General features: G+C 32.1%; 3 protein-coding genes and 2 long non-coding RNA genes across 6 annotated transcripts; all 5 read left to right on the plus strand.

The window, feature by feature from the left end:
* Positions 1 to 853: 853 nt before the first annotated feature.
* On the plus strand, positions 854 to 3,554 carry LOC124455899. The gene is made up of 2 exons (XR_006952036.1): positions 854 to 927; positions 3,105 to 3,554. It is a non-coding gene; the product is annotated as an uncharacterized LOC124455899 (long non-coding RNA).
* A 622-nt stretch (positions 3,555 to 4,176) lies between these two features.
* On the plus strand, positions 4,177 to 5,950 carry LOC124455906. 2 transcript variants are annotated; one of them, XR_006952041.1, is made up of 3 exons: positions 4,193 to 4,260; positions 5,357 to 5,435; positions 5,775 to 5,950. It is a non-coding gene; the product is annotated as an uncharacterized LOC124455906 (long non-coding RNA). The 2 variants fall into 2 exon arrangements; XR_006952042.1 differs by lacking the exon at positions 5,357 to 5,435 and having other exon boundaries at positions 4,177 to 4,260.
* A 4,646-nt stretch (positions 5,951 to 10,596) lies between these two features.
* Positions 10,597 to 13,363, plus strand: LOC124455901 (protein eva-1 homolog C-like). Its single transcript, XM_047006508.1, has 3 exons — positions 10,597 to 10,738; positions 11,677 to 11,982; positions 12,918 to 13,363. The coding sequence occupies exons 1-3, from the start codon at positions 10,714 to 10,716 to the stop codon at positions 13,262 to 13,264; spliced, it is 678 nt and encodes a 225-aa protein (XP_046862464.1). The 5' UTR covers positions 10,597 to 10,713; the 3' UTR covers positions 13,265 to 13,363.
* A 926-nt stretch (positions 13,364 to 14,289) lies between these two features.
* LOC124455832 lies at positions 14,290 to 21,948 on the plus strand. The gene is made up of 5 exons (XM_047006451.1): positions 14,290 to 14,460; positions 15,401 to 15,706; positions 16,664 to 16,960; positions 21,022 to 21,200; positions 21,835 to 21,948. The coding sequence occupies exons 1-5, from the start codon at positions 14,436 to 14,438 to the stop codon at positions 21,946 to 21,948; spliced, it is 921 nt and encodes a 306-aa protein (XP_046862407.1). The 5' UTR covers positions 14,290 to 14,435.
* A 23-nt stretch (positions 21,949 to 21,971) lies between these two features.
* LOC124455833 (receptor-type tyrosine-protein phosphatase F-like) lies at positions 21,972 to 23,837 on the plus strand. Its single transcript, XM_047006452.1, has 5 exons — positions 21,972 to 22,465; positions 22,703 to 22,993; positions 23,062 to 23,137; positions 23,407 to 23,686; positions 23,766 to 23,837. Exons 1-5 carry the CDS (start codon positions 22,048 to 22,050, stop codon positions 23,835 to 23,837), a joined length of 1,137 nt encoding a protein of 378 aa, XP_046862408.1. The 5' UTR covers positions 21,972 to 22,047.
* The last annotated feature ends 3,411 nt before the right edge of the window (positions 23,838 to 27,248 follow it).

Below are 27,248 nucleotides of genomic sequence, written 5' to 3' on the forward strand. Positions count from 1 at the left end.
TAAAGTTTGATGCAAATTGAGAACAATGTAATGCACTTCAATATATTTTTAGGAGCAAAAATATTTTAAATCTCTCTTAACATATAAATTAAACTAAACAAAACTAAACTAGTAAGTAAAAACGACTCATGCAATTAAAATTTGTTTTTGGTAAAATATTCCATGTTTTCTTTCCATCTTTTGCTTTACTATGTGTTTTGAAATTTAGGGCTAGAAACTACTGAGAACCTTTTCCTCCTAAATCTTTCTAAACTGATATGCATAAATACAATTTGTTTGACTTTGCCCTGGTTCAACTATTTTTCTTTTTTGATATATCTGCTTTTTACTTAATACAAACGTATGCTTTAAAAAAATCTCAAGTACTCTATTTAAAATTTTTCTTGCTCTTTATTATAGCTACAAGGCTGGGGCAAGTTATTTTTATTACAAATATGTTTTGTTATTTCTATATATGACGAGTTTTACTAATTGCTTTTAAATTTTGTTTGTATAAATTAGAACAATTAAAAAAACCTAGGTAAAAGTTAGGACATAAATAAAGTTTTAAATTCTTTCAGTTTTTTATTTTGAATATTTTAGGGAAAATACCAGATTTACAATACTTGCACTTTAAAAAATTCTTTATTGTTTTAAGAACCTAGACTGATATATATCTTTGTCCTTGGAAAGAACGTGTATCTAAATTCTAATAATTTACTTGAAGAAATGATTCTTGGTTATTTTTTATTTAATCCAGTAAATTTTATAAACTCCACTTAACTCAGTATTTCCCCTGAAACATATTTATTAAAAAAAGCAACTTTCTATTTTACGCTATGGTTCACTTGCTCTACTTTTATGTCTTTTTCAATGAAATAAAGTCTAATGATGCTGCTGATGGTAAATACCCTTCAAATTTACACGTTCATACGGAGAAAAAAGAAGGTATGCTTATTATATTAGAAGGTAAATATACAAAATTTGCAGCTTTATTACATGAACTCTTTTGTAGTCAAAAAGAGGGGAAATCATGAAAGTACTTGGAGTCCAGATGATGTTGATTCCATTGGATCTTAAAATATTCTTTGACTTTTGTTTATAAAGATTGTTCATTGTTAAGAAACTAAGCGGTTAGAACATTTTTCAATCACAGATAACGAGAAACGTTGCAAATTTTAGTGTTATTATTATATTGTATTTTTTCAAATAACGCATGTTACTTTTGTGATATAAAGATACTTTGAAAAACCAGCATTGATGTAGGTAAAACCTCAAACCTCACGTACAAACCTCACACGTAAAGCACATCCAGGTGTCTCACTTTTCCTTATTCCTTCCGAAAAAAAGATAGAGTTCTATAGGGGAAAATATTGAAGAAGAAAACGAAAATTAATTAAATTGTATTCTTTATTGACAATTTTAATATCGCAAATATTTTAAATCAAATTTCAAAATAATCATTTTGACTACATCGATAACCTATCACACAAAAAACTCTTTGTTGAAACCAAGTAGTTTCCCGCATAAAGTGAGATTCAAATCTTAGAACATGTTTGCGTTAGATTCTTTATGCTGTAATTTTTTTGTTAACGCATAATATCAAAACTATAAAAAATTAAAAGACCATATAAAAACTTAGCATAAAGCTTTAGAGCAAAAAACTTACGTGCATATTTTCATCTTAAGACAATAAACACTGGCATAACAACATTTACGCTTGAAACAATTTAGTTTAACCAACTTTTTCATATTTGCACTAGGTTGCACTATTTGCCGTTTGTTACGTGTGAAATATGTTGAGCTCCTTGCAAGCAGTTAATTTAAAAGCTGAAAATTTCTTAAGGCAAAATTTGATTGTACTTCTTTCTTCCCATGAGTAAGGAACGAACAAGTAGCATCAAAAGAATAAAAATTCAACATGCAGTATTTAACGCAAACCATATACGAAGATGCACTGGTGTTATTGCTTTTGTATTACATAGATTTATGAAAAGGCATGTTATGCCTTCGCTTATCATTATGACGAGTAGAAAGAAAACCTATAACTTCAATTTAAGGTATATCTTGCTCAATTCTTTAACTCCAACTCTTTATTAGCTATGTCACTTCGAGCAACTGGGAATTTTGCCCCTGACTGGAAAAAAGTCATCATGCCCTACCAAATCCAGCATCGTATCTCACATTAACATATCAGTTCACAGAGCTTCCTTTGACAACATCACTATTATCTAATCCTCACCTTACACTCCTGATTTAATGATCCATGAAAGCCTCCTGTTCTCAAAGGCAGTTCCATCCCACTCAAAATTTTATAAATATCCCACTACGCTTTGCGTCCATTTTACACTCCATATTAATATCATCACTCATACTTTATACAATATTTTTATATACATATATTGTTGGTGTTTATTTAAAGTAGCATTCTTATTTAATATACTAACTGATGACCGTATACCAAATATGGTGATGTGAACAAAACGTGCTATAGAAGTGTTTCTAGTGAGGTTGATTATTGTTGAGCTATCTTATGTAAAACTCGTATTTTCTTAAATAAAATAAATCGTTCTGAACCATTCGCGATCCACCGACATATTCAACATATATATCATGTTCTTCACACCTTACTGTAATCTAACACTTATAACTACACTTCTAATATATAAATATAAACGCACACTTGATAATTTTAGCTACCTGTCTGTTGATGTCTTGTGTAAAGACGATACGTTACAAATAATTAATAAATTCTTTAAAAAATGGCTTTATTTCGAATTTTATGTTAGGCAACCATCAGTGTTGGCTGATTATTTATAGCTACGTACCGTATGCAGTTCAAATGATGCAAAAATTATGAGTCAATTTCACTGTAGGAAAATGCACTTTGATAAAACTTCCAATATAGATCACACAAATTTGGTGCTAGCATTTAGACACATTACTACTAAAAGCACTATTATATTGTTATCCATAGTTGTACTTAAGTCAACATGACACACCTTTGATGTATTTTAACAAGTCTCATGCTATGTATATTTATATAGTTGATGTAGGATGTCCAACATTTTCTTCTAAAGTAAAGAAGGCTATTAACTTGCCTTTAAGTGTGCGTTTTTTTGTAGAAATTAACAAAATTCTGCTAGATTTTGTCGACGAAATTCCTGATAAATGGAAGAATTTGGCAAGATTTCTAAATGTCAGAGATGCAAAAATAAGAGAAATTGAACTAAATCGTCGTAACGTGATCGGGTAAGGGTTTGAATTGCTAAAGTTTTGGTGGGATACTCGAGAAAACAATCAGTTGTGGTACGAAGAACTTGCTGATGCATTTTGTTAGATCGGGAAAAATCATTTGGCTGAAAACGTTCTTCATAAAGGTGCAAATTTTGCCAAATATTGTTAAACTGAAATTCAAAGGTCATTTACCATTTTTTATAATCGCCATTTTCATGTAAAACTCAGAAGCCAACATTGGATTGGTTATATTGATTTACGCTTTAATAATATACATGAAAAAATTTCTCAGTTCTCATTGGTTAATTAAAAGCAGTGCAATTTATTGTAAATACCAGTGGAAAAAAATGAGAAACACGGTGCAGGAAAAGGGAAATACAGTGCATTTTTTTAAAAAAAATTTGCTCCTGATTGGTTAAATGTATTACGATGTAAATTTTACTGTATAGTTCGGTCCGACACAATTTGTTGTATTTAGGGCCTAAAATTTTGCTAATGACTGTCAGCAAAATTGAATTTACTGTTGGTAAAGTTGATAGTCAAAAACTTAACATACGTTTTATATTGTAACAATATAATTTTTCGTCATTGAGCACTTGAAGTCATTAACCTGCTTTGCCGTTTTTGCCCACATTAGATGCATTATTTGTGTTTCGTTGCTTTGTAGCTATAAACAGAGGTAATTCTCTAAAATATCAAAAACTCTATGTTCTATAACATTGCTTTGTCAACCAACAACAACATCCAAATTTCCAAACATTTAAAGTATTATTGTTGATTCGTAAAGGACAGGATTTGACGCAAAACAAACTCTATAAAATGTTGAATAACTTGGGCAGATGGCACGAGTGTTTGTATATACTCTATACGGCACTGCACACTCGAGGAAACAGCCTTGGCCAGCAGTTGCAAGTAAAACGTTGCGAAAGCCACAACTCTGTTGTTTTTCTGACTTGTATGTATCTTAATTTTTCTCTGTTTCTTTAAGGTGTATATCTACAGTCGCCTTATTGTGTCCGTTTTTCAATTAATAAAAAAACAAAGGTAAGATGTGATGTAGTTGATAGTAAAACGAAAGTTTCCTTATCTTATTTATATTATTTAATACTGCAAATTTTTTCTTCGACTGAGTTTGGCAAATAAGTGTTAATACAAACACCACACAACTTACGCCCCCCAAATGATTTGATTCTTATAGTAAATGGAGAGATTTTTTCATTTACCACAATACCTCCACGCTAGATGTAGGATTTGGGACAGGTTATCACATTAATGTTTTGATTCATATATTTATATACTATCATATTTTTTGCTCAAATCTATCAACTTCCTCAAAAGCAAATCCTATTCCACTGTTTTGTAAAAAATTTTGTTCTTTAGCGGAACCTGCTAAAAATTAAAAAGAAATCCCCTTAAGATTTTCAATTCTTATGGAGTATTCATTGTAATCAAGTACTCCACAAATAACTGCAAGCAAAGGAATAAGCTTGAAAAAATGTAAAATGTTGCACAATATTTCTACGATTTTCTGTGATATTTCTGTAAATTTTTATAAAAGAATTTGAGCAATCTCAAGAAAACGCTGAAACCCAAACTTACTTAGCTGCCCTTAATATCGACGTTCGTTTATTTCGTAAGCTCTTTCCTTCTCAATAGAAAAAAAGCTCCGCGGTGCATGTAATGTAAATATCTAACACCCTTTCAACATTATTTTTTGGTCATTATCTTTTGAAATTTTTAATTTATTTAGTTAATTTTTCAACTGTAACTTTTTGAATTTGTCAACTGAGCAATTTAGCTGTTTTATACCTGCTAATGTGTTGAATTCGATGAATTAAAAATTCGAATGAAAATCCAATACGGGTATAGCATTAGAGACAATACGGGTATAACTACACAGCTATAGAGGCTGCGTTACAAGAATTTGTAAAGTACTTTATGATTTCATAGGTTTTTTACATGTATCATGACATAACAGGAAATTGAAATGAAATAGCTAATGGGAAGCTCTGCATGCACAATTGTTATTTTCATATTCAGATAAAGAATTTTCACATCGTCTTGGATTTTTAACCTATTGTATCTAAAATAAATGATTTGCTTTGATTTTAATTTTATCTCGCTTTCTTCACTTCCTTAGCGCTATCCACTAAATGGCATTTTTTCATCGTTCAATAAATCTCTTGAAACACAAGAAGTTGAAATTTAGACTGAACCGAGTAAGAAGAATAAAGCATAAATTTAAAGTTAACCAAGTTTCATTATTTTAAGAAAATTATAACCACGTACCTATATAATAGCTACAGTGGCTACCAATAAGAGAGCCATCATGCAGCCATATGAGACTAACTCGATCTATTTCTGATTAGTTTTTCTCGCTACACAATTTTGCTGAAAAGACGTTTTTAGATAATGCTCATATCTTGCTCAAAAATACGTTTTGATCGTGATCTGCTTGCATCACAGATGTAATTGTGACATAGTCATTGTCGATCTAAATATAAATTTAAAGTCTTCTGTGATAACGTACATACATCCAACAATCAATTATAATTTAGAGCTTTACTGTATATCCTTGGATCTATGCAATAATGAGTTTAATGATATGGTGGTTATTGTGGCTGTTATTTGGTCAAGGGTTCACAATGAAAATGGGTTGGAATGAAGAACTTGAGTTTTGTGAGGAAGAATGGAAGAAATTTGTGGCGGACAAAATTGAAATCGATTCGAAATGCAACAATATTCGTACACGTTGTTGTGTTGAGGAGAAGAAATATCTTTTGGAGCGATTTAAAATGTTTAGTGAAATATGTCCTTTTGAAGGTAAAGTAAACAACAGTTCAATTTACAGTAAGTACAGAACATCAACTGGCCATGTACTTGGCAAACAATCAGAACACTCATATTACTGAGGTACTGTTTAATTTAAATATGTAATTGAAACCGTGTTCTTAGAAAGTGCAATAAAGTAAGGTACCTAAAGTAAATGGTTTGAACCGGTAAGGTACATGTTAAAGTACTCAACTGATTTGGATACACTAGCTTCACAGCATTGACGCAGAATAATATCTCGTTCATTGTTCCTCTGTCTTGTTACAACAGCAAAGTAATATGACAGTATAGTCAAAAAAAAAATATATATGCAGTTATATGATATAGTCTGTATAGTTATTGTCTATTTGGGTTTAAGGAGGACTTTAGATTCAATGTGAATAGTATGTAACATTTTGTGGCCAAATGAGTGTCACTTTCTACTTGTTCTTTTTCTCTGGACAACCAGCTAAAGATAAAGATTTTTTGTTAGGGATATGTGGATGCAGCCCGATTATTTTTAACTTTACTATTTTGTCATACGTCGATTATGGTCATTCTCCTCTTGTACAAAAAGCATTATACGCAAAATGGAAAGAACCAGAAAACTTCACGTGTTCACATAAGTACATATATGAAAGAATTAAAATGTCATATCTTAAACGTTCTGCTAGCTTTGGAATCAGACAACACAAAATCGTTTACAAGTATGCTTTATACGGTGGACAAAATCACATTTGTTATGTTGTCATCAGCGTGAACGTAAAACGACAAGGTACATGCAATGGCAGTTCATTTTAGTTTCTACTGTGTCAGTTTAATTTATAGTACACCAATGTGATTATAATGCTTCATATTCAGCTTCGTTCAAATCCATACATCACTTTGACCTATATTTAATTCATCATGTACGTATACTCTTAAGTCAATTTCTTTGCAGTTGCAAAGCTAATAGAATACACCCCGGAACAGCCAAACATGTTTAATTCGTAATACATATATTATAATGTAAACCTATAAAAGAGTACGTAAATGCTCAATTCAAGAGCGTGTCTTTGTTATTTTCGGGTTTATTGATTTTATTCATTAACGATCACGTTGGAAGATTTTGGTTGTTTGTTAATGGGTGTGAGGGTTAGGGTTAAGATGTTCATATATTGATCTGTGCTAGTTAAGCTTTGTTATTATAATACAACGGTGATGCAATCTCGATTGTGATTGTCTAAAAGCCTTCAAATAATTTTCAATACACTATCACCTAGAAAAACATTGAATATTACCTGTAGGTGACGAATTTTCTTTATGAGACAACTGTATATACAAGAAATATTTTGGTAGAATCTTCATCGAGACTTTCAAGTGTTTTACTCTGCTCAAATTATCGGGAATATAGACGAAAAAACACCGAAAGTGTTAAACTGTTTGTCCAGACAGTTTTTATCGCGTATTTACAGGAAATAGCCGAAAGCGAACCGGAAAAATTTTTCAATCAGACTGCAGTCAGCGCTATCCCCCTCAGATTTGCTTCGGTAGATATCCAATTGACATCGGTCGGAATATTCTTTTATATCATGCTCAACTTAATCCAAAAATTGTTAAATATTTTTAACGGGAGAATGTTCTCATATCACTGCAGTAGAACTAAATTTCGTTGTATAAGCCCTGGCATGATATTTATTTAAATTGTTTGGAATTTTAAATTGTGCAACTCTGGTATTCTTATTATCAGGAGCACTATTTCACAGCACAACGTAAATGAACTCCACCAGAAAAGAGTGTACAGCTTACAGAGTTAACAACTCAGTTTTACATTGAATTATATAATCCTTGTCTACAAGTTTGAATAATACTAACCTAAATCAACAACTTTTTCTGGTTACAAATTTGTATAAGTGCTTAGATAAACTTCCTTTTCATCAAAAACGAAAGTCATGGGAGTTTATACAGTTGAAAAATCAGGTTCAGCAAACAATCTTAAAATATTTCAAATATTTCAATTGCGTAAACAAACCATACCTGTCGCTTTTCCATCGTGACAGACCGTGCGCCGGAAAATTTATATTAATTGATTTTTTACACTTTTCAACTTGTTTGTAAAATTTTTCAGTCTCCATGCCATTGAACTAAAATACGTGGAACGCTACATCAAGCAAATAATTGAACCATATTTTACGCTACACACGCGAGATTTTACCCAAGACACGCGCGTTTAGTGTTTCGAGTTCCTCTCGCGGAGTAAAAATTGATTGACTACACACTCGTGTCTGGGGTAAAGTCTTGCGTGTCTGGGGTAAAATCACGGCTTTAAAAAATTATTAGGGATTTGTATTACAGGTAGCGTTCCATGTATTTTAGATCAATGCTCCATGCTGGATGCCTTAAATTGTTTTATACGCCATTATTTTCGAAATGACCCTCAACAGCTGTTGGTTTATTTAATTCTTTAGAAAGGTTGAATTTCAAGATGACTTTTTTTTGGAGTGTTTTTTCCTATATTGATAGAATTCAGTATGCTAAATTATTTTTCATAAAGTTATATTATTTTTAAAATATATCTTTTGTAGAGTGTGGTATTTTCAATCAATTTTATCATGTATCATTGTCCTTTTTCAGATACGAATGGATTTTTCATCAAACGTATTCAGTCAGGAAAGTGTGTTGGGGATGATTTAAGCTCTCCCCTCCTGTATACAATGAATTGTTTGAGGAGTCAGCTTATTTTAAATTTTTACAATCTGGCTCCATCAATAGGTCGAATACAACAAGGTGTCTTGTCTTCCGATACGGAATTTATGTGAGGTTATCTGATGGAAATTTTAATGGAGAAAGCAGCACCATCAATACCATAACCCAAACAAATTGGGGTGGTCTATTCTATTCACGCTATAATAAATGCATAGTATTTACAGAAAGTGTTTTCTACCTGAGACTCGACCAGTTCTAGAAATGAAGAAGATCAGGGATTCAATTTTGGCAAGTGAGAATAATATTCATCCAGTTAGCGTAAATATACTTAAACTCTAATTAAAAACCACTGCAAGGCAGCAGATATAGGAATGGCGCCAGTTAAGTCACTGCCATCACACACTTCATTTTTATGAAATCAACTTTTATTTTAGAGGAATTCACAAATAAGCTTCTATAGATATTAATTTACTTATTTTTTGTGTGTCTTTAATAGGCTCAGTAACATGTGATGGAAAAATATATCGGACGTTAGTTGTTCTAATAATCAATATATGGTGATAAAAGTAGCAGAATATCATGGATTGAGAAAAGGAAGCATTTGTGGTTGGAGTTATAACCACAGTTTTAGTGTCAATGTAACATGTGACTTTAAAAATTAATGTGATGGTGAAAGAAAATGTAATGTAACTGTTGATGATAATCGTTTCCCTTCAAATATTTGTCCTGATTTGGAGAAATATCTTCACTTTGAATATCAATGTAACTACGCAAGTATGCCATACAGAAAAATTTGCAATCGTAAGTATTGTATGGGCAGATTATATTTTGCTTATTATTAAAGAGCTTCGGGACAATTTTTGACCTTAATGCGCAATGGTATGGTGCTCATTTTTATACTATGTACGTTATCAATTTAGAAAAGTTGACACAAATTTGAATTTTTGTCTGGTGTCTTTACCAGGCGTGGTTTGTTTATGCAGTTTTATCTCGTATTGTATAATTTAGTGTCTTTTTATAATATGACATTTAAACTTATGTCCTAAATATTTTCATAAGTTTAATGATTTGGTGAATTTTGTGTTTTAGTTTGTTAATGCAAACTTTGTTCATGGAAACATATCTTCTTCCAGTCACTTGATTTATCAAATCCATTTCTTTTTTAAAATATTTTGGTCATTTATGTAGGCCAAAAGTGACATTTACAATTGCATTTGTATTCATATTTTCATGAATTCACACTACAGAATTTTTACATATACTGTATATATATACAAAGATAGATTCATTACAATTCCTATGAATTGGGAAGCTAAACGCAGCGCTCACCTATAAAAAACGGTATTTGTTCTGGTTTCACTAATGATTCACATAATCACTTAGACACATTTTGTTGTGATTCGTGTTTACAACACAAGAGAAAAGTTCTCAGTTCAACTTATTTGCCTGTAGTTCGTTGTCAACTTAAAGATTAAAATCAAAACAGTGCTTACCAACTTTAAGTGTAAATCTATAAGATACTGTGTCCATCAGAATGTGGAAAACATTTCTGGTTAAGTGCTTTCAAACTAAAATTTTTTTTAAGTTAATGTCACCTTCTGTGTTCTTCTGATATTAAAACTCCGTGTATACATTTTATTCATGGACGCGATTTGTCATATTTATGTTCATAAAACCACTTCTAAAAACACAGATTTCACTTTAAGATATGCGCCATTTTTTGTGTGTCTTTAATAGGCTCAGTAACATGTGATGGAAAAAATATATCGGACGTTAGTTGTTCTAATAATCAATATATGGTGATAAAAGTTGCAGAATATCGTGGATTGCGAAAGGAAGCATTTGTGGCTACAGTTGTTGTAGTGTCGATGTAACCTTAAAAATTACTGTGATGGTGAAAGAGAATGTAATATAACTGTTGATGATAATCATTTTCCTTCGAATATTTGTCCTGGTTTGGAGAAATATGTTTACTTTGAATATCAATGTAACTACACAAGTATGCCATACAGAAAAATTTGCAATCGTAAGTATTGTATGGGCAGATTATATTTTGCTTATTATTAAAGAGCTTCGGAACAATTTTTGACCTTAATGCGCAATGGTATGGTGCTCATTTTTATACTATGTACGTTATCAATTTAGAAAAGTTGACACAAATTTGAATTTTTGTCTGGTGTCTTTACCAGGCGTGGTTTGTTTATGCAGTTTTATCTCGTATTGTATAATTTAGTGTCTTTTTATAATATGACATTTAAACTTATGTCCTAAATATTTTTCATAAGTTTAATGATTTGGTGAATTTTGTGTTTTTAGTTTGTTAATGCAAACTTTGTTCATGGAAACATATCTTCTTCCAGTCACTTGATTTATCAAATCCATTTCTTTTTTAAAATATTTTGGTCATTTATGTAGGCCAAAAGTGACATTTACAATTGCATTTGTATTCATATTTTCATGAATTCACACTACAGAATTTTTACATATACTGTATATATATACAAAGATAGATTCATTACAATTCCTATGAATTGGGAAGCTAAACGCAGCGCTCACCTATAAAAAACGGTATTTGTTCTGGTTTCACTAATGATTCACATAATCACTTAGACACATTTTGTTGTGATTCGTGTTTACAACACAAGAGAAAAGTTCTCAGTTCAACTTATTTGCCTGTAGTTCGTTGTCAACTTAAAGATTAAAATCAAAACAGTGCTTACCAACTTTAAGTGTAAATCTATAAGATACTGTGTCCATCAGAATGTGGAAAACATTTCTGGTTAAGTGCTTTCAAACTAAAATTTTTTTTAAGTTAATGTCACCTTCTGTGTTCTTCTGATATTAAAACTCCGTGTATACATTTTATTCATGGACGCGATTTGTCATATTTATGTTCATAAAACCACTTCTAAAAACACAGATTTCACTTTAAGATATGCGCCATTTTTTGTGTGTCTTTAATAGGCTCAGTAACATGTGATGGAAAAAATATATCGGACGTTAGTTGTTCTAATAATCAATATATGGTGATAAAAGTTGCAGAATATCGTGGATTGCGAAAAGGAAGCATTTGTGGCTACAGTTATCCTTACAGTTGTAGTGTCGATGTAACCTGTGACCTTAAAAATTACTGTGATGGTGAAAGAGAATGTAATATAACTGTTGATGATAATCATTTTCCTTCGAATATTTGTCCTGGTTTGGAGAAATATGTTTACTTTGAATATCAATGTAACTACACAAGTATGCCATACAGAAAAATTTGCAATCGTAAGTATTGTATGGGCAGATTATATTTTGCTTATTATTAAAGAGCTTCGGGACAAGTTTTGACCTTAATGCGCAATGGTATGGTGCTCATTTTTATACTATGTACGTTATCAATTTAGAAAAATTGACACAAATTTGAATTTTCGTCGGGTGTCTTCACCAGGCGTGGTTTGTTTATGCAGTTTTATCTCGTATTGTATAATTTAGTGTCTTTTTATAATGTGACATTTAAACTTGTGTCCTAAATATTTTTCATAAGTTTAATGGTTTGGTGAATTTTGTGTTTTTAGTTTGTTAATGCAAACTTTGTTCATGGAAACATATCTTCTTCCAGTCACTTTGATTTATCAAATCCATTTCTTTTAAAATATTTTGGTCATTTTATGTAGGCCAAAAGTGACATTTACAATTGCATTTGTATTCATATTTTCATGAATTCACACTACAGAATTTTACATATACTGTATATATATATACAAAGATAGATTCATTACAATTCCTATGAATTGGGAAGCTAAACGCAGCGCTCACCTATAAAAAACGGTATTTGTTCTGGTTTCACTAATGATTCACATAATCACTTAGACACATTTTGTTGTGATTCGTGTTTACAACACAAGAGAAAAGTTCTCAGTTCAACTTATTTGCCTGTAGTTCGTTGTCAACTTAAAGATTAAAATCAAAACAGTGCTTACCAACTTTAAGTGTAAATCTATAAGATACTGTGTCCATCAGAATGTGGAAAACATTTCTGGTTAAGTGCTTTCAAACTAAAATTTTTAAGTTAATGTCACCTTCTGTGTTCTTCTGATATTAAAACTCCGTGTATACATTTTATTCATGGACGCGATTTGTCATATTTATGTTCATAAAACCACTTCTAAAACACAGATTTCACTTTAAGATATGCGCCATTTTTTGTGTGTCTTTAATAGGCTCAGTAACATGTGATGGAAAAAATATATCGGACGTTAGTTGTTCTAATAATCAATATATGGTGATAAAAGTTGCAGAATATCGTGGATTGCGAAAAGGAAGCATTTGTGGCTACAGTTATCCTTACAGTTGTAGTGTCGATGTAACCTGTGACCTTAAAAATTACTGTGATGGTGAAAGAGAATGTAATATAACTGTTGATGATAATCATTTTCCTTCGAATATTTGTCCTGGTTTGGAGAAATATGTTTACTTTGAATATCAATGTAACTACACAAGTATGCCATACAGAAAAATTTGCAATCGTAAGTATTGTATGGGCAGATTATATTTTGCTTATTATTAAAGAGCTTCGGAACAATTTTTGACCTTAATGCGCAATGGTATGGTGCTCATTTTTATACTATGTACGTTATCAATTTAGAAAAATTGACACAAATTTGAATTTTGTCTGGTGTCTTTACCAGGCGTGGTTTGTTTATGCAGTTTTATCTCGTATTGTATAATTTAGTGTCTTTTATAATATGACATTTAAACTTATGTCCTAAATATTTTTCATAAGTTTAATGATTTGGTGAATTTTGTGTTTTAGTTTGTTAATGCAAACTTTGTTCATGGAAACATATCTTCTTCCAGTCACTTGATTTATCAAATCCATTTCTTTTTTAAAATATTTTGGTCATTTATGTAGGCCAAAAGTGACATTTACAATTGCATTTGTATTCATATTTTCATGAATTCACACTACAGAATTTTTACATATACTGTATATATATACAAAGATAGATTCATTACAATTCCTATGAATTGGGAAGCTAAACGCAGCGCTCACCTATAAAAAACGGTATTTGTTCTGGTTTCACTAATGATTCACATAATCACTTAGACACATTTTGTTGTGATTCGTGTTTACAACACAAGAGAAAAGTTCTCAGTTCAACTTATTTGCCTGTAGTTCGTTGTCAACTTAAAGATTAAAATCAAAACAGTGCTTACCAACTTTAAGTGTAAATCTATAAGATACTGTGTCCATCAGAATGTGGAAAACATTTCTGGTTAAGTGCTTTCAAACTAAAATTTTTTTTAAGTTAATGTCACCTTCTGTGTTCTTCTGATATTAAAACTCCGTGTATACATTTTATTCATGGACGCGATTTGTCATATTTATGTTCATAAAACCACTTCTAAAACACAGATTTCACTTTAAGATATGCGCCATTTTTGTGTGTCTTTAATAGGCTCAGTAACATGTGATGGAAAAATATATCGGACGTTAGTTGTTCTAATAATCAATATATGGTGATAAAAGTTGCAGAATATCGTGGATTGCGAAAGGAAGCATTTGTGGCTACAGTTATCCTTACAGTTGTAGTGTCGATGTAACCTGTGACCTTAAAAATTACTGTGATGGTGAAAGAGAATGTAATATAACTGTTGATGATAATCATTTTCCTTCGAATATTTGTCCTGGTTTGGAGAAATATGTTTACTTTGAATATCAATGTAACTACACAAGTATGCCATACAGAAAAATTTGCAATCGTAAGTATTGTATGGGCAGATTATATTTTGCTTATTATTAAAGAGCTTCGGACAAGTTTTGACCTTAATGCGCAATGGTATGGTGCTCATTTTATACTATGTACGTTATCAATTTAGAAAAATTGACACAAATTTGAATTTTCGTCGGGTGTCTTCACCAGGCGTGGTTTGTTTATGCAGTTTTATCTCGTATTGTATAATTTAGTGTCTTTTTATAATGTGACATTTAAACTTGTGTCCTAAATATTTTTCATAAGTTTAATGGTTTGGTGAATTTTGTGTTTTTAGTTTGTTAATGCAAACTTTGTTCATGGAAACATATCTTCTTCCAGTCACTTTGATTTATCAAATCCATTTCTTTTTTAAAATATTTTGGTCATTTTATGTAGGCCAAAAGTGACATTTACAATTGCATTTGTATTCATATTTTCATGAATTCACACTACAGAATTTTTACATATACTGTATATATATATACAAAGATAGATTCATTACAATTCCTATGAATTGGGAAGCTAAACGCAGCGCTCACCTATAAAAAACGGTATTTGTTCTGGTTTCACTAATGATTCACATAATCACTTAGACACATTTTGTTGTGATTCGTGTTTACAACACAAGAGAAAAGTTCTCAGTTCAACTTATTTGCCTGTAGTTCGTTGTCAACTTAAAGATTAAAATCAAAACAGTGCTTACCAACTTTAAGTGTAAATCTATAAGATACTGTGTCCATCAGAATGTGGAAAACATTTCTGGTTAAGTGCTTTCAAACTAAAATTTTTTTTAAGTTAATGTCACCTTCTGTGTTCTTCTGATATTAAAACTCCGTGTATACATTTTATTCATGGACGCGATTTGTCATATTTATGTTCATAAAACCACTTCTAAAAACACAGATTTCACTTTAAGATATGCGCCATTTTTTGTGTGTCTTTAATAGGCTCAGTAACATGTGATGGAAAAAATATATCGGACGTTAGTTGTTCTAATAATCAATATATGGTGATAAAAGTTGCAGAATATCGTGGATTGCGAAAAGGAAGCATTTGTGGCTACAGTTATCACTACAGTTGTAGTGTCGATGTAACCTGTGACCTTAAAAATTACTGTGATGGTGAAAGAGAATGTAATATAACTGTTGATGATAATCATTTTCCTTCGAATATTTGTCCTGGTTTGGAGAAATATGTTTACTTTGAATATCAATGTAACTACACAAGTATGCCATACAGAAAAATTTGCAATCGTAAGTATTATATGGGCAGATTATATTTTGCTTATTATTAAAGAGCTTCGGGACAAATTTTGACCTTAATGCGCAATGGTATGGTGCTCATATTTATACTATGTACGTTATCAATTTAGAAAAATTGACACAAATTTGAATTTTCGTCGGGTGTTTTCAACAGGCGTGGTTTGTTTATGCAGTTTTATCTCATATTGTATAATTTAGTGCCTTTTTATAATGTGACATTTAAACTTGTGTCCTAAATATTTTTCATAATTTTAATGGTTTGGTGAATTTTGTGTTTTTAGTTTGTTAATGCAAACTTTGTTCATGGAAACATATCTTCTTCCAGTCACTTTGATTTATCAAATCTATTTATTTTTTATAATCTGTTGGCCATTCTATGTAGGCCAAAAGTGACATTTACAATTGCATTTGTATTTATATTTTCATGACTTCACACTACAGAATTTTTACATATACTGTATATATATACAAAGATAGATTCATTACAATTCCTATGAATTGCAAGCTAAACGCAGCGCTCACCTATAAAAAACGGTATTTGTTCTCGTTTCATTAATGATTCACATAATCACTTAGACACATTTTGTTGTGATTCGTGTTTACAACACAAGAGAAAAGTTCTCAGTTCAACTTATTTGCCTGTAGTTCATTGTCAACTTAAAGATTAAAATCAAAACAGTGCTTACCAACTTTAAGTGTAAATCTATAAGATACTTTGTCCATCAGAATGTGGAAAACATTTCTGGTTAAGTGCTTTCAAACTAAAATTTTTTTTATTTTAATGTCACCTTCTGTGTTCTTCTAATATTCAAACTCCGTGTATATATTTTATTCATGGCCGAAATTTGTCATATTTATGTTCATAAAACCACTTCTAAAAACACAGATTTCACTTCAAGATATGCGCCATAATCACAATTAAAGGAAAAATAATTTTGATTTGTGTAGTTATGGATGTACGCCTGTCTAAGTCAAATGTTCCGAACGAAAGTGTCGTGAATGTTATTACCAAGTATAGAAACTTCACCATTTGCAACAAAGGTCTTTTGCACAAAATAATGACGATTATCTGTAAACAACTTGGTTATCCTACCGCAGCATCTGGGGGAGGCTCAATGTCACTATCATCTTTGATGCATCAATCGTTTATACCTGGAATTGTCAAATGTGGTGCGCAAGTGAACGATTTATCTCAATGTGCCATCACTCAAAATAAGGATGGCTCTCAATACTCGTACGTTACATGTAAGCATTCTCATTCAATTTTTTGAATGTATTAACGTATTGCAGGACACATTTGTATGACGTTAGAAAAAGATTTTTAGCGAAGAATTTAAAGCTGGATTTCCACTTCCCGGTAAGGACGGTAACGGTAAACGGTAAACGGTACACATGAAGGAAATTTTCCGTTTATTAATTTCCTCTTGTTTTTGCGGACATTTTAAAACAGATGCGCATCATCATGGCTAAACTTAGAACAAAAACATTAATGATGCTGTTGCTATTGAAAAGAAGAATGCAACTGCGAAAAAAATACAAAAAGAGAATGTGGGTTCGAAGAATATTTCAGGAAAGAAAGCAAAAAGGAGAGTTTCACCTTCTTGTAGAAGAGATGAGACTTTTTGATAGGGAATACTACTTCAAATACTTCAGGTTGTCCGTATCCCAGTTCGAAGAACTTTTGCAGCTTGTTGCTCCTAAAATCGCCAAGTGCAGTGAAAAAAGAGAACCAATATCTCCGAGTGAGCGGCTCTCAGTTACTCTAAGATACTTGGTCACTGGAAACTCTCACGCTTTGCTGTCAAGCAATTTCCGTATATATCCTACAACTATCAGCCGTGTTATAAGAGAGACCACGGCAGCTATTTGGGATGTTCTTTCACCCATTTACGTTAAGTGTCGCGAAAGTGAAGTCGAATGGAAGAACATTGCGAAAGATTTTAATCGCAAATGGAAATTTCCACATTGCTTGGGGGCAATTGATGGCAAGCATATAGTCATGCAAGCTCCAGAAAGATCAGGGTCGAGTTTCTTTAATTATAAAAAAACTCACTCAATTGTTCTTTTAGCAGTGTGCGATGCACAATACCGGTTCACCCTCGTAGATATCGGAGACTCGGGCAGAAATAGTGATGGAGGCGCTTTTTCTAGTAGTAATCTAGGATATGCAATAGAACATGATCTTTTGCATCTACCCAGAAATGAGAAGATACCTGGATTAGAAAACAAATTTCCTTATGTTTTTGTTGGGGAAGAGGCATTCCGTTTGTCTGAGCAACTGATGAAACCCTACCCGCGCGAGGTACTCTCTTTGAAAGAGAGGATTTATAACTATCGTTTGTCAAGAGCTAGGAGGGTCATTGAAAACTCATTTGGCATAGCTGCTGCACGTTTCCAAATTTGGCGACGCCCCATTATTGGTAAAGTTGACTTGGTCGTTTGTACAACAAAAGCAGTTGTGGCATTGCATAATTACTTGATGCATGGCAAATCTTTTGAGGCAAGTAGGTACTGTCCTCCAGGTTTTGCAAATACCGAAAACAGCTATGGATTTAAAAAAGGAGCCTGGCGCAACGAAGTAGAAGCATTTCATAGCACAGCTGGGTTGGCTGACATTCAACAACTTGGTTCTAATAATTACAGTAAAATAGCCAAGAGAATATGAGAAAATTTTTGTGATTATTTCATGTCTGAGGCAGGGCAAGTACCATGGCAATTGAAGCATGTCACAGCAACACATGAATAATACAAGTTATCTTTAACTGGGTTTGACAATTGTTGGAGCATTCACTAATGAAACATGTACATATGAGTAAAGTAGAACATATATAATGTGCAGAAAGTTTGTAATTTCTTAAGTTTTAAGTATGCTAGTTTTCTAATAAACTTGTATAAAAATACCCACATATAACCAGAATTTTAATGCTCTAATCGTGATAAGGCCTTCAGAAAAAGCAACTGTAATTATAAATGACAAAACAACAAGCATCAGTTGAAAACCAATTTACCTTCAACAAACACACTAGAATTAAATAAAACAAGAACTTAAACATCAAAATGGTATTTATAGTTCCAGTTAATGCAGTTATATAGCATGCAGTTAATCATTCATCACCAATGTCAAAGCTCATTAATACCTCTAAAAGTTTGATTCTAGCTCTCTTGTTCTTCTTAGATGAGAGTTGTTTTAAAGGTGCCACCAGACTTTTACAAAAAAGTAAATCAGAATCATTTGTGTTTTCACCAGATTTATTAATGTCTTAGACTATTGCTGCAGTAAGAGCTGCATTCAAAGGGTCATCATCTTCTTTTCGTTTTCGAGTTTTCGTTGAGGCTGCTATGATTTCTGAGGATGGTTTGGGCTTGGGTGATGGATTTCTCATTCCACGTGCAGCAATTTCTATTTCATTGGAACTCCCTGAGGATACTTGAGTTAAATCAAATGGTGACGATGATCGACTATCTGATAGTCTGGGTACATTCACATTGCTTGTTGATTTTCTATTAGAAACACTATCTCTAAGGAAACTCAATTCAACAAAGAAGGCACATGTGGGTAACTTTTTTGCTTCTGCTCCAGATCGTGATTCCAATTCTCTCTTTTTCAGACACTTTCGGAAATTTTCTCTTAACCTATTGAACTCATTTTCTGCTTCAATTGCTGAAAAACATATGGGTAAAATAACTAATTGTTGTCAAAAGCATACCAAGTCACAAATTTAAAAAGAAAGCACAACACAACATGTGATGTGCAATACTCGCAATATTTTTATACACATCTGGTTTAATAGCAAAAAAATAAAAGCATCTGCAAATGAGTTTATGAACAAAATATCAATATCATCTGAAGTTTTGCTATGGACTTTACATAACTAGGACAAAACTAACAATATGGTTTTTTAGATGTAATGCTAGGTATGCAAACACACAGGTATAAACACATGAAATGGCATGTAACAAAGTAAAAACATGAGAGATTTTTCATTTCTGGTTACCACAATAAACATGATAAGCTTCCTGTTTGTCATTTGTCAAAGGATGCTTTGTCATTGATGCATATTTAGAGACTGTACCTTGCACATGGAGTTGCTCTGAAATTTTTAACCATGCTTGTTTCTTCATAACACTGTTCTTGAACCCTTTGGAGTTCAAATCCCATAGGCAAAGATAATTCCTCACTTCATCAATCAAATTACTACTGAAGTGATTCTGACTTTGTAAAGAGTACTCGCTCTCTTCGTTATGTCCAAAATTGTCTATCGTATTATTACTGGTTTGGCTAAGCAGTTGCTGCTCCTTGGAAACATCTTCAGTCGCCGTCGTCTTCTGCATTATATCTTGATCCAATATATACGTGGATTCTTCAGATCCAGTAAATATTTGGCTACCATAATAATTGACATGCGGATTGCTTCTCTGAAAACTTAATAATTTTGTGAGCATCCATTCAGTATTATCCGCAATCTTGCTACTACCCAGGAGTCAATTTTTGTGGTATAATTTGTTGGCTAAAAAGTGAAACGGTATGAATTCCGCGGAAAAAAGTGGATTTGACTTCAACTTTTAAAATTGGAAAGCAGTACGGTGTGCATACCGTTTTGCGGTACTACATTTTGTACTGCGCATGCCTGTACCGTTTGCCGTTTACCGTTTTCCGTCCTTACCGGGAAGTGGAAATCCAGCTTAAGGAATTAATGTGTTACTTTTGTGTTCTCAACTTATATCTGTCTATTGTTAAGCATCATGACTTACCTCTATCATCAAGACTTACATCTGACATCGTAGTGTCACTGTATTTTACGTTGACTTGGAGAATTTCACAATTCTTCTTTTACATAACAAAAGAAATATAGCATCACAAAATATAAATGATTGCTACTCTTAAATAATAAATAATTAAAACAGGATTGCTGCGAATACTGAGGATTAAATTAATTTTAATCTTGCTACTTCATTTCGTTCTTCAAAAATATCCAATTGTCATTGCTCTGCAATACGATTGACGTTCCCTCTTTAATGGAATTTAAATTGCTAGAGTATTGTTGTTATTTGACAAGATACTTACGGTTTCTTGTCATAGCTGGCTTGATTCCAACTGGAATTTAACCTTATTTAATAAAAGCATGCAAAATCAGTCGTATTCCTCCAATATATCTTGTGCTCTTTTTCTTTCTTAAGAAAACAGTTTTTAATTTTTCCAATTTTACGTGAATGGAGAACAATATGAGAGTGCACCATTGCTCTCTATCAAATCAAACCAGTTCTAATGTTATAATGCATTTCAACCAAATCTTTTTCTACTTAAGGTCATGTTTGTGATAATCCTCTATTAAAAAACGCAGAAAAATTCCCAGATTCTTGGTTTACTGCCTTCCCAAAGAGTCGTAGTGCTGCTAAAGCAAGAATATCCAGTGGTAGTTCATGGTGTGCTCCTGCTGCTAATGGCAAACATTACCTTCAACTGAATTTTCCGAGTCTTTATACAGTTAACGTTATCACTATCTTTAGAGACAGTACAAGTTCAAGCTTTGTAACTAAATATCACTTGCAGACAAATATTACTAAATATTACTAAATATTAACTAAATATTACTTGCTTACAAACGTTGATGGTGTAAACTGGAAGTCCCAGAAGGTAACGGTAGAATTTTCGAATTTGTATATTATAAATTTAAGGGGAAATTTAAAAAAGGAATGAAGTTATAAACCAAGTAAACTTTTAAATTGCTATTTATATGTAAACTTGTGTGCAGATGTTGATTCAGTGGTGTAGCCGGCACGCAAAATTGCTGGTTCTATGTAAATTTCAGATCATTATCATTATTCATTTCTTTAGAGATCTATTGTTTTTACAGTTAGTGAGCTCTGAGAAATTTACATATAGCACGACCAAATTTGTGGGCTAGCTACGTCATTGTGTTGATTGTCTTGGTTACTCCTGCATTACGAAAGACTCTTGCATTTCATTATAAAGTTTAAATTGTAGCTATGTGCATGATTTGAAGAGATACATAGAAAATGCATAAACTACTCTCCTCTGGACATCGTTAAACAAACCTTTCTTTTCTCTAACCTTGCTCTGCAAATACACGAAAATCAATTTTTTTGTTTTATTCCAGATTTATCTAGGAAACAAAAATGGTTACAATGATGCGGCTATAGAAAAGTTTTCTGGTGACCTTAAATCCAAAGCTTTGCGAATCTTTCCATTGAAATTTGTTGGTATAAATTAAACATGAGTTAGTTGACAAAACAGAACAATTTTCCATGAAGGCTGAAGTGTTAGTTTCTTTCTCTGTTGAAATAAACTTATTGAAACAAGCCTTTTCAACATGCAGTTAAGTTTAACACGTGTTATTGGAGAAAAAGCAGAACACTTATTTCACTTAGGGGCTACAAATGGTTCAAATTGTAGATTTTTCTTTTATCGTGCAGACTTACTCCCAGACAAATCAACAGATCTCATTGCAACCAAATCTGCATCGACGTACCTCGAGATATCATGGAAACATCCAAAAAAAACTGGTGTAAAACTTGGTACAAATATCTCGAATTCTCTTACAAGATATCGATTGATTTTGCTGAAGGATACTATGATTGTTTTTGATAAAACTCTGGAGGTAACTGACAAAAAACCGTACAACATTACGAATCTTGTTCCTTACGCAACGTATAAAGTTAATGTAACCGCTGGCAATTCTGAAGGCTTTGGTAGATCAACTACAGCTACTTTTAGAACTGCTGAAGATGGTGAGTTCATATCAGTTTTGTGTATACATATCGGCTGTTGTTGCATTGATGGTGTTATTGCCATAGACGACTTTTGAAAGCTCAAATCTTTTCTGGTCGATATTTATTTCAATCATGTTTTTTATACTGTATTATATTTAAGTTAACAATGACAGTGTACACTTGTTAGGACTTCTTTCTAAAGTGTATTTAATATTTTATATAAATCTTTAAAACAAATGTTTTATTTTTGTTTAGTTCCCGAAGGTCCACCTTTAAATGTTCAAATTGTCGCCTTAAGCAGTTCATCGTTATCAGTTACGTGGGAGCCACCAGACAAGAAGAAAACAAATGGAAAGATAGTCAGTTACACTGTTTGTATTACACATTTGGAGAATGAAACCTGTTCAATGAAGTATATGATCGAGGAACAGCGTTTGGACATAAATAATGTGAAACCAGGGACAAAATATTATGTTCGTGTTTTAGCTTCTACAATAGTGGGATCTGGATGTTACAGCAATGTTACATGGGTATTTACAAATGGATGTAAGTTGTCTATGGTTTATGCACAGGTTTGTTTAAGATGATAAATTTATTCAAGTTTATTTATTTAGTGGCACCTGAACTGTCCACCAAGCAGATTGGAAATACGTTGACTTATTTGTTGCAAAATCCAAATTTGGAATATCGGTAACTATGTATTTTACTAGAGCAAATTATTGTAAAAAAAACTTAAAGGAACTTAAAAGTATTTTTTGAGTTTTTCGGATTCATGGCTAAGTATAGGACAGTTGGTTTCATGTGGGATCGAGGTAGTCTAAATATCTCTCTGGCGAAAGCTTTGATGACTCGTCGCTTTTCTTTGGCATTGCGGATGCATGCATAACATATATTTTAACCATTAACAAAAGCAGAGGTTATGCATGTATTTTAAAAAATGTTTTGCCTTAAATTTGCAGATATTTCTATGTAGTCGCGATGAAAAATGTCACAGAAGAGAGTCGACTGCCTTCTAACTTTAAAAACACAGACTTAGTGACTTATTCTAAGGCCATATCTTCCACACAACCAATGCCGTATATTGCTGCTGTAGTCTCTCGCAGAGACTTTAAGCCTGATTTTACACTTGGTCATGGTGAAAACACAACACGGCGTTCCAATGGTGAAAATTATTATAATGGCCCGTTGAAGATTGGCACTAGCTACAAAATATTTCAGCGCGTTTTCATAAATGATCAGGTGCGACCATTTATTTACGTTTTCATCAGCATTGATTGCTGCAATTTTTATTCAAATATAAATGTTCACTTCGTTTCAGGGTGATTATTATTCCACTGACTGGAGTCCAGTGGCAGCAACTGCCCAAAAGCACAAGTCTTCAGTAGCATAAGGAAGTTTATCGATGTCTAAAGTGCAATGCTTCAAGATCATTGCAAATTTCAGTATAGTAAAATGCCTGAAAATTTTTAACAATGAATATACATTTTGTTTGATGATACAACCGATTTAATTCCTACAAATAACTCCCTTAGTGATTTGTGTACCTCTTCTCTAATTTCGTTGCGTTCCAAACCTAATTTATACCATAAATAAATCATGAATAGTTAACAAGGATGAATACATGAGGTGTGAGAGCGGTTACACCCTCAGCTTTACAAAAATGATCGTTGAAAGACAATATTTGTTGGTAATGTTATGATTTGTCATTCAATTTTATCTTGTAGACGGTGGAAAAATTGGAGCCATTGCTGTTGCAGTTGTAGCTGCAATTTTGCTCATTATTTTTGTCATATTGGTCATTCTTTTTGTTAGGATCAATTCAAACTCTGCTACAGTGCAGTGAACTGCGTATTGTAGTTATTTGACGGCTACTAAAAGTTCTCAAAATGGGGAAGTTGAATTTTTTCATGAAATTATTAGACGTTTTCTGAAATTTAACGTACTATAGAAGAATATGATTAAGCATAGAATTTTATTTCCTTTTAACTATAAGAGTGAACGAGAGTGAATGATTCTGAAGAGTATTTGAAAACAATTTGGAACATAACATCAAATTTTTAGGCTAAGGATGTAGTCAATATTTGAAATAGGATAATAGTTGTAATACTTTTTATCTAAGTACATTAAATAAGAAATAAAGTTAAATTACAAACAAACAGTGGCGTAGCATGCTCAGTAATTTATTTAAATAAGTTGGGGGGAACGGGATTTTCATTCATTCATAATTTTGGAGTCAATGGAATATATATGAATATGTACACACTGTCATCTCATTAATTTACCTGACGTAAGAAACAGGGAGTTTAAGTGGAAGGAGTTTACTTTGTTACCAACTATATTTGTGTTAGTATAATGTTGCTGTTCTTGTTCTTTCGTGTCTTCGCTTATTATCCCCAATATAATATTCATTTTAAACTCATTCAAAGTTATCGAGTTAATTGAATTTTCTGATAATTTGATTGCTAGAGTGCTAGGAGCATTATGTTTGGCTGTAGACTAGAGATCAACGAAAAAAAAAGAAATGGGTTTGAAGCTACCAGACAAGATTTTACAAAACAAGAAAAATGCATATGATCGCCCAACACGTCCTTCTCTCCTATAGTTTTTTGTCAACCCCTCTCCTTGTTTTTCAACACTGGCCAGAACACCCACCAAAAGACTGATCTAGGTAGTCGGTACTAAACTTCCGCAACATTAAACCCGTTTAAAATTTATATTTGCGTTCGTATTATGTTTGAATTATGAGTAAAATATCAAATTGTTACAAATGCAGAAGTACAAAATATCATTCAGAGATTCTCGACTCTAGATATGAAAAATATAGCCAACCCTATCACGAGTTTCTCCGATTCATTAGTTTTTATTAGTTGGAACACACACCAACGATTATGATGTATGAGCTTTCACTTCCTAAGAATATGAGCAGACGAACCCCAAGTAAAACAGTTTCTTCTCGTCATGTAATATCAAGTAGTCTATTGATATCTTCAAGTAATCACGTGTTATTTATAGTTCAGTTGCTTTTTTTGTCCGCCTCCTGCTCACTTAATGTTTATTAAGTTCATCTTTGTCATTCATTTATATCCTACAAACGGTAGAAATGATGGTGCTTTTACTGGTGCAGTTGCTGCTCCGGGTTGCTTTCTATTCTTGTCATATTGGCTGTTCGTTAGGATCAATCTAAACTCTTGTACTCGAACGTGCAGTAAAATGCGTGTTGAAGTTATTTAACATCTACTGACAACATTTGATGAGAGTGAATTCTTCACTTGCAATTCAGCCATGTTGGCGGTTTGATAGAGATGAATATTTTATTTGTGTTATTGTTGGCACCAGCCGATTTGTGCGAGCAACATTGTTTAGTAAATCTCAAGAGAATGGTTGCAAGTCAGGAATAGTTCTGAATTGAAATTTAGTACTACAGTTTCTCTAAATTACATTTATACGAATAAATTAGAAAACCAAGAATCACAGGCAATTTGATATGTAGATCAAAACGTTTTTGGTATGATCTGTGGTTTTATATTTGATATCTTCAAGAAGTGAATCTTATAGTTGAATTCCAGATATCAAAATTGTGAGTCGCCTTATCTGATATGATCAATGTAAAAAGTTTTAATATACTTTTGTCTGGTGATTAGTGTCCTTTAAAAAGTGATCTCATGTTGAAACTTAAGTCATTATGTGTTCCAGTCTTTGTGTGGAGTGATTTTTTGTATAGTTACAATTGTTGTATAGCTGTATATAAAAATTAAAGTCAAAGTAATCCAGTCCAGTATCTTCATTCCATACTAGTTACTTTTATAATTGTGTGAAGATAGTATTTTTAGCAACTGGTCTTTTGATACTTCTTTGTTGTGCTTTTACACCATTTGTTCATCATTAAAGAAGATTCAACATTCAATTACAGGCTTCGACATACCTGCAATAAAACAATAAAATATTCATTATCTTAAAGGAAAAATCAGAAACACGTGCCTACAATCAATACGTTTCTATAAGAGAAAAGTCAGAATCATTCGGATAAAAAGAAACTTCTATAAACATATTTAAATCTCTGCTTTAAATAATTGGTTGCAAATAAATCAATACACTTCCCTTTCATAGAAAGTTCATATGTATATGTTTATGCAGTAGCGTAGTCAGTCTGACTTTACTCTCGCTATGCAAATATTTTTTGCATTTAATAAATACGACGAGTTGTTTTAAAATAAATGTGTTTCAACATCTTATGATTGCATCTTCAGTATAATAAGAATATTATGTATATGCATGATAAATTTATATAAGAGTAATATGATGCAGTGATACAATTATCAGTAGATTATAAATATTAAAATGAAATACTGGTTGGAACTAATTTATGAGTGTAATTACAGGCTGAATATGATGTTAAAACGAGAAACGTGAACGTTGAAATTACGATTAGTTTTTTTAATATGAAATGCTTCTTTTAAAAAACCCCGTAGTATTTATTAAATGCGCAATATCAATAGTGTTTTACACAGTTGCGGCAAATATTTTTGTGTTTACTGACCGTAAGAACAATAGATTTCTAAAAAATACTTCTAGTGTATTAACTTCTAATTAGACAAATTAAAAGTAAATTTGTGATTACCAAATTTATGATCACTAATCCTTCAAAATTTACAAAGCGGAGTAAACCTGCAGACTGGTTACGTTACTGTGTTTATTTAAATGTTTGCTTTATCTTAATTAATGTTCCTTCCTTATATTCCTAATTGTTTTGCAGAATAAATAAGTGGATTTCTGCTCTTGATTGTTCCTTCGTGTTTTTATG

The sequence above is a fragment of the Xenia sp. Carnegie-2017 genome, unplaced genomic scaffold (assembly GCF_021976095.1).
Source record: "Xenia sp. Carnegie-2017 unplaced genomic scaffold, XeniaSp_v1 HiC_scaffold_4, whole genome shotgun sequence".
Taxonomy (NCBI): domain Eukaryota; kingdom Metazoa; phylum Cnidaria; class Anthozoa; order Malacalcyonacea; family Xeniidae; genus Xenia; species Xenia sp. Carnegie-2017.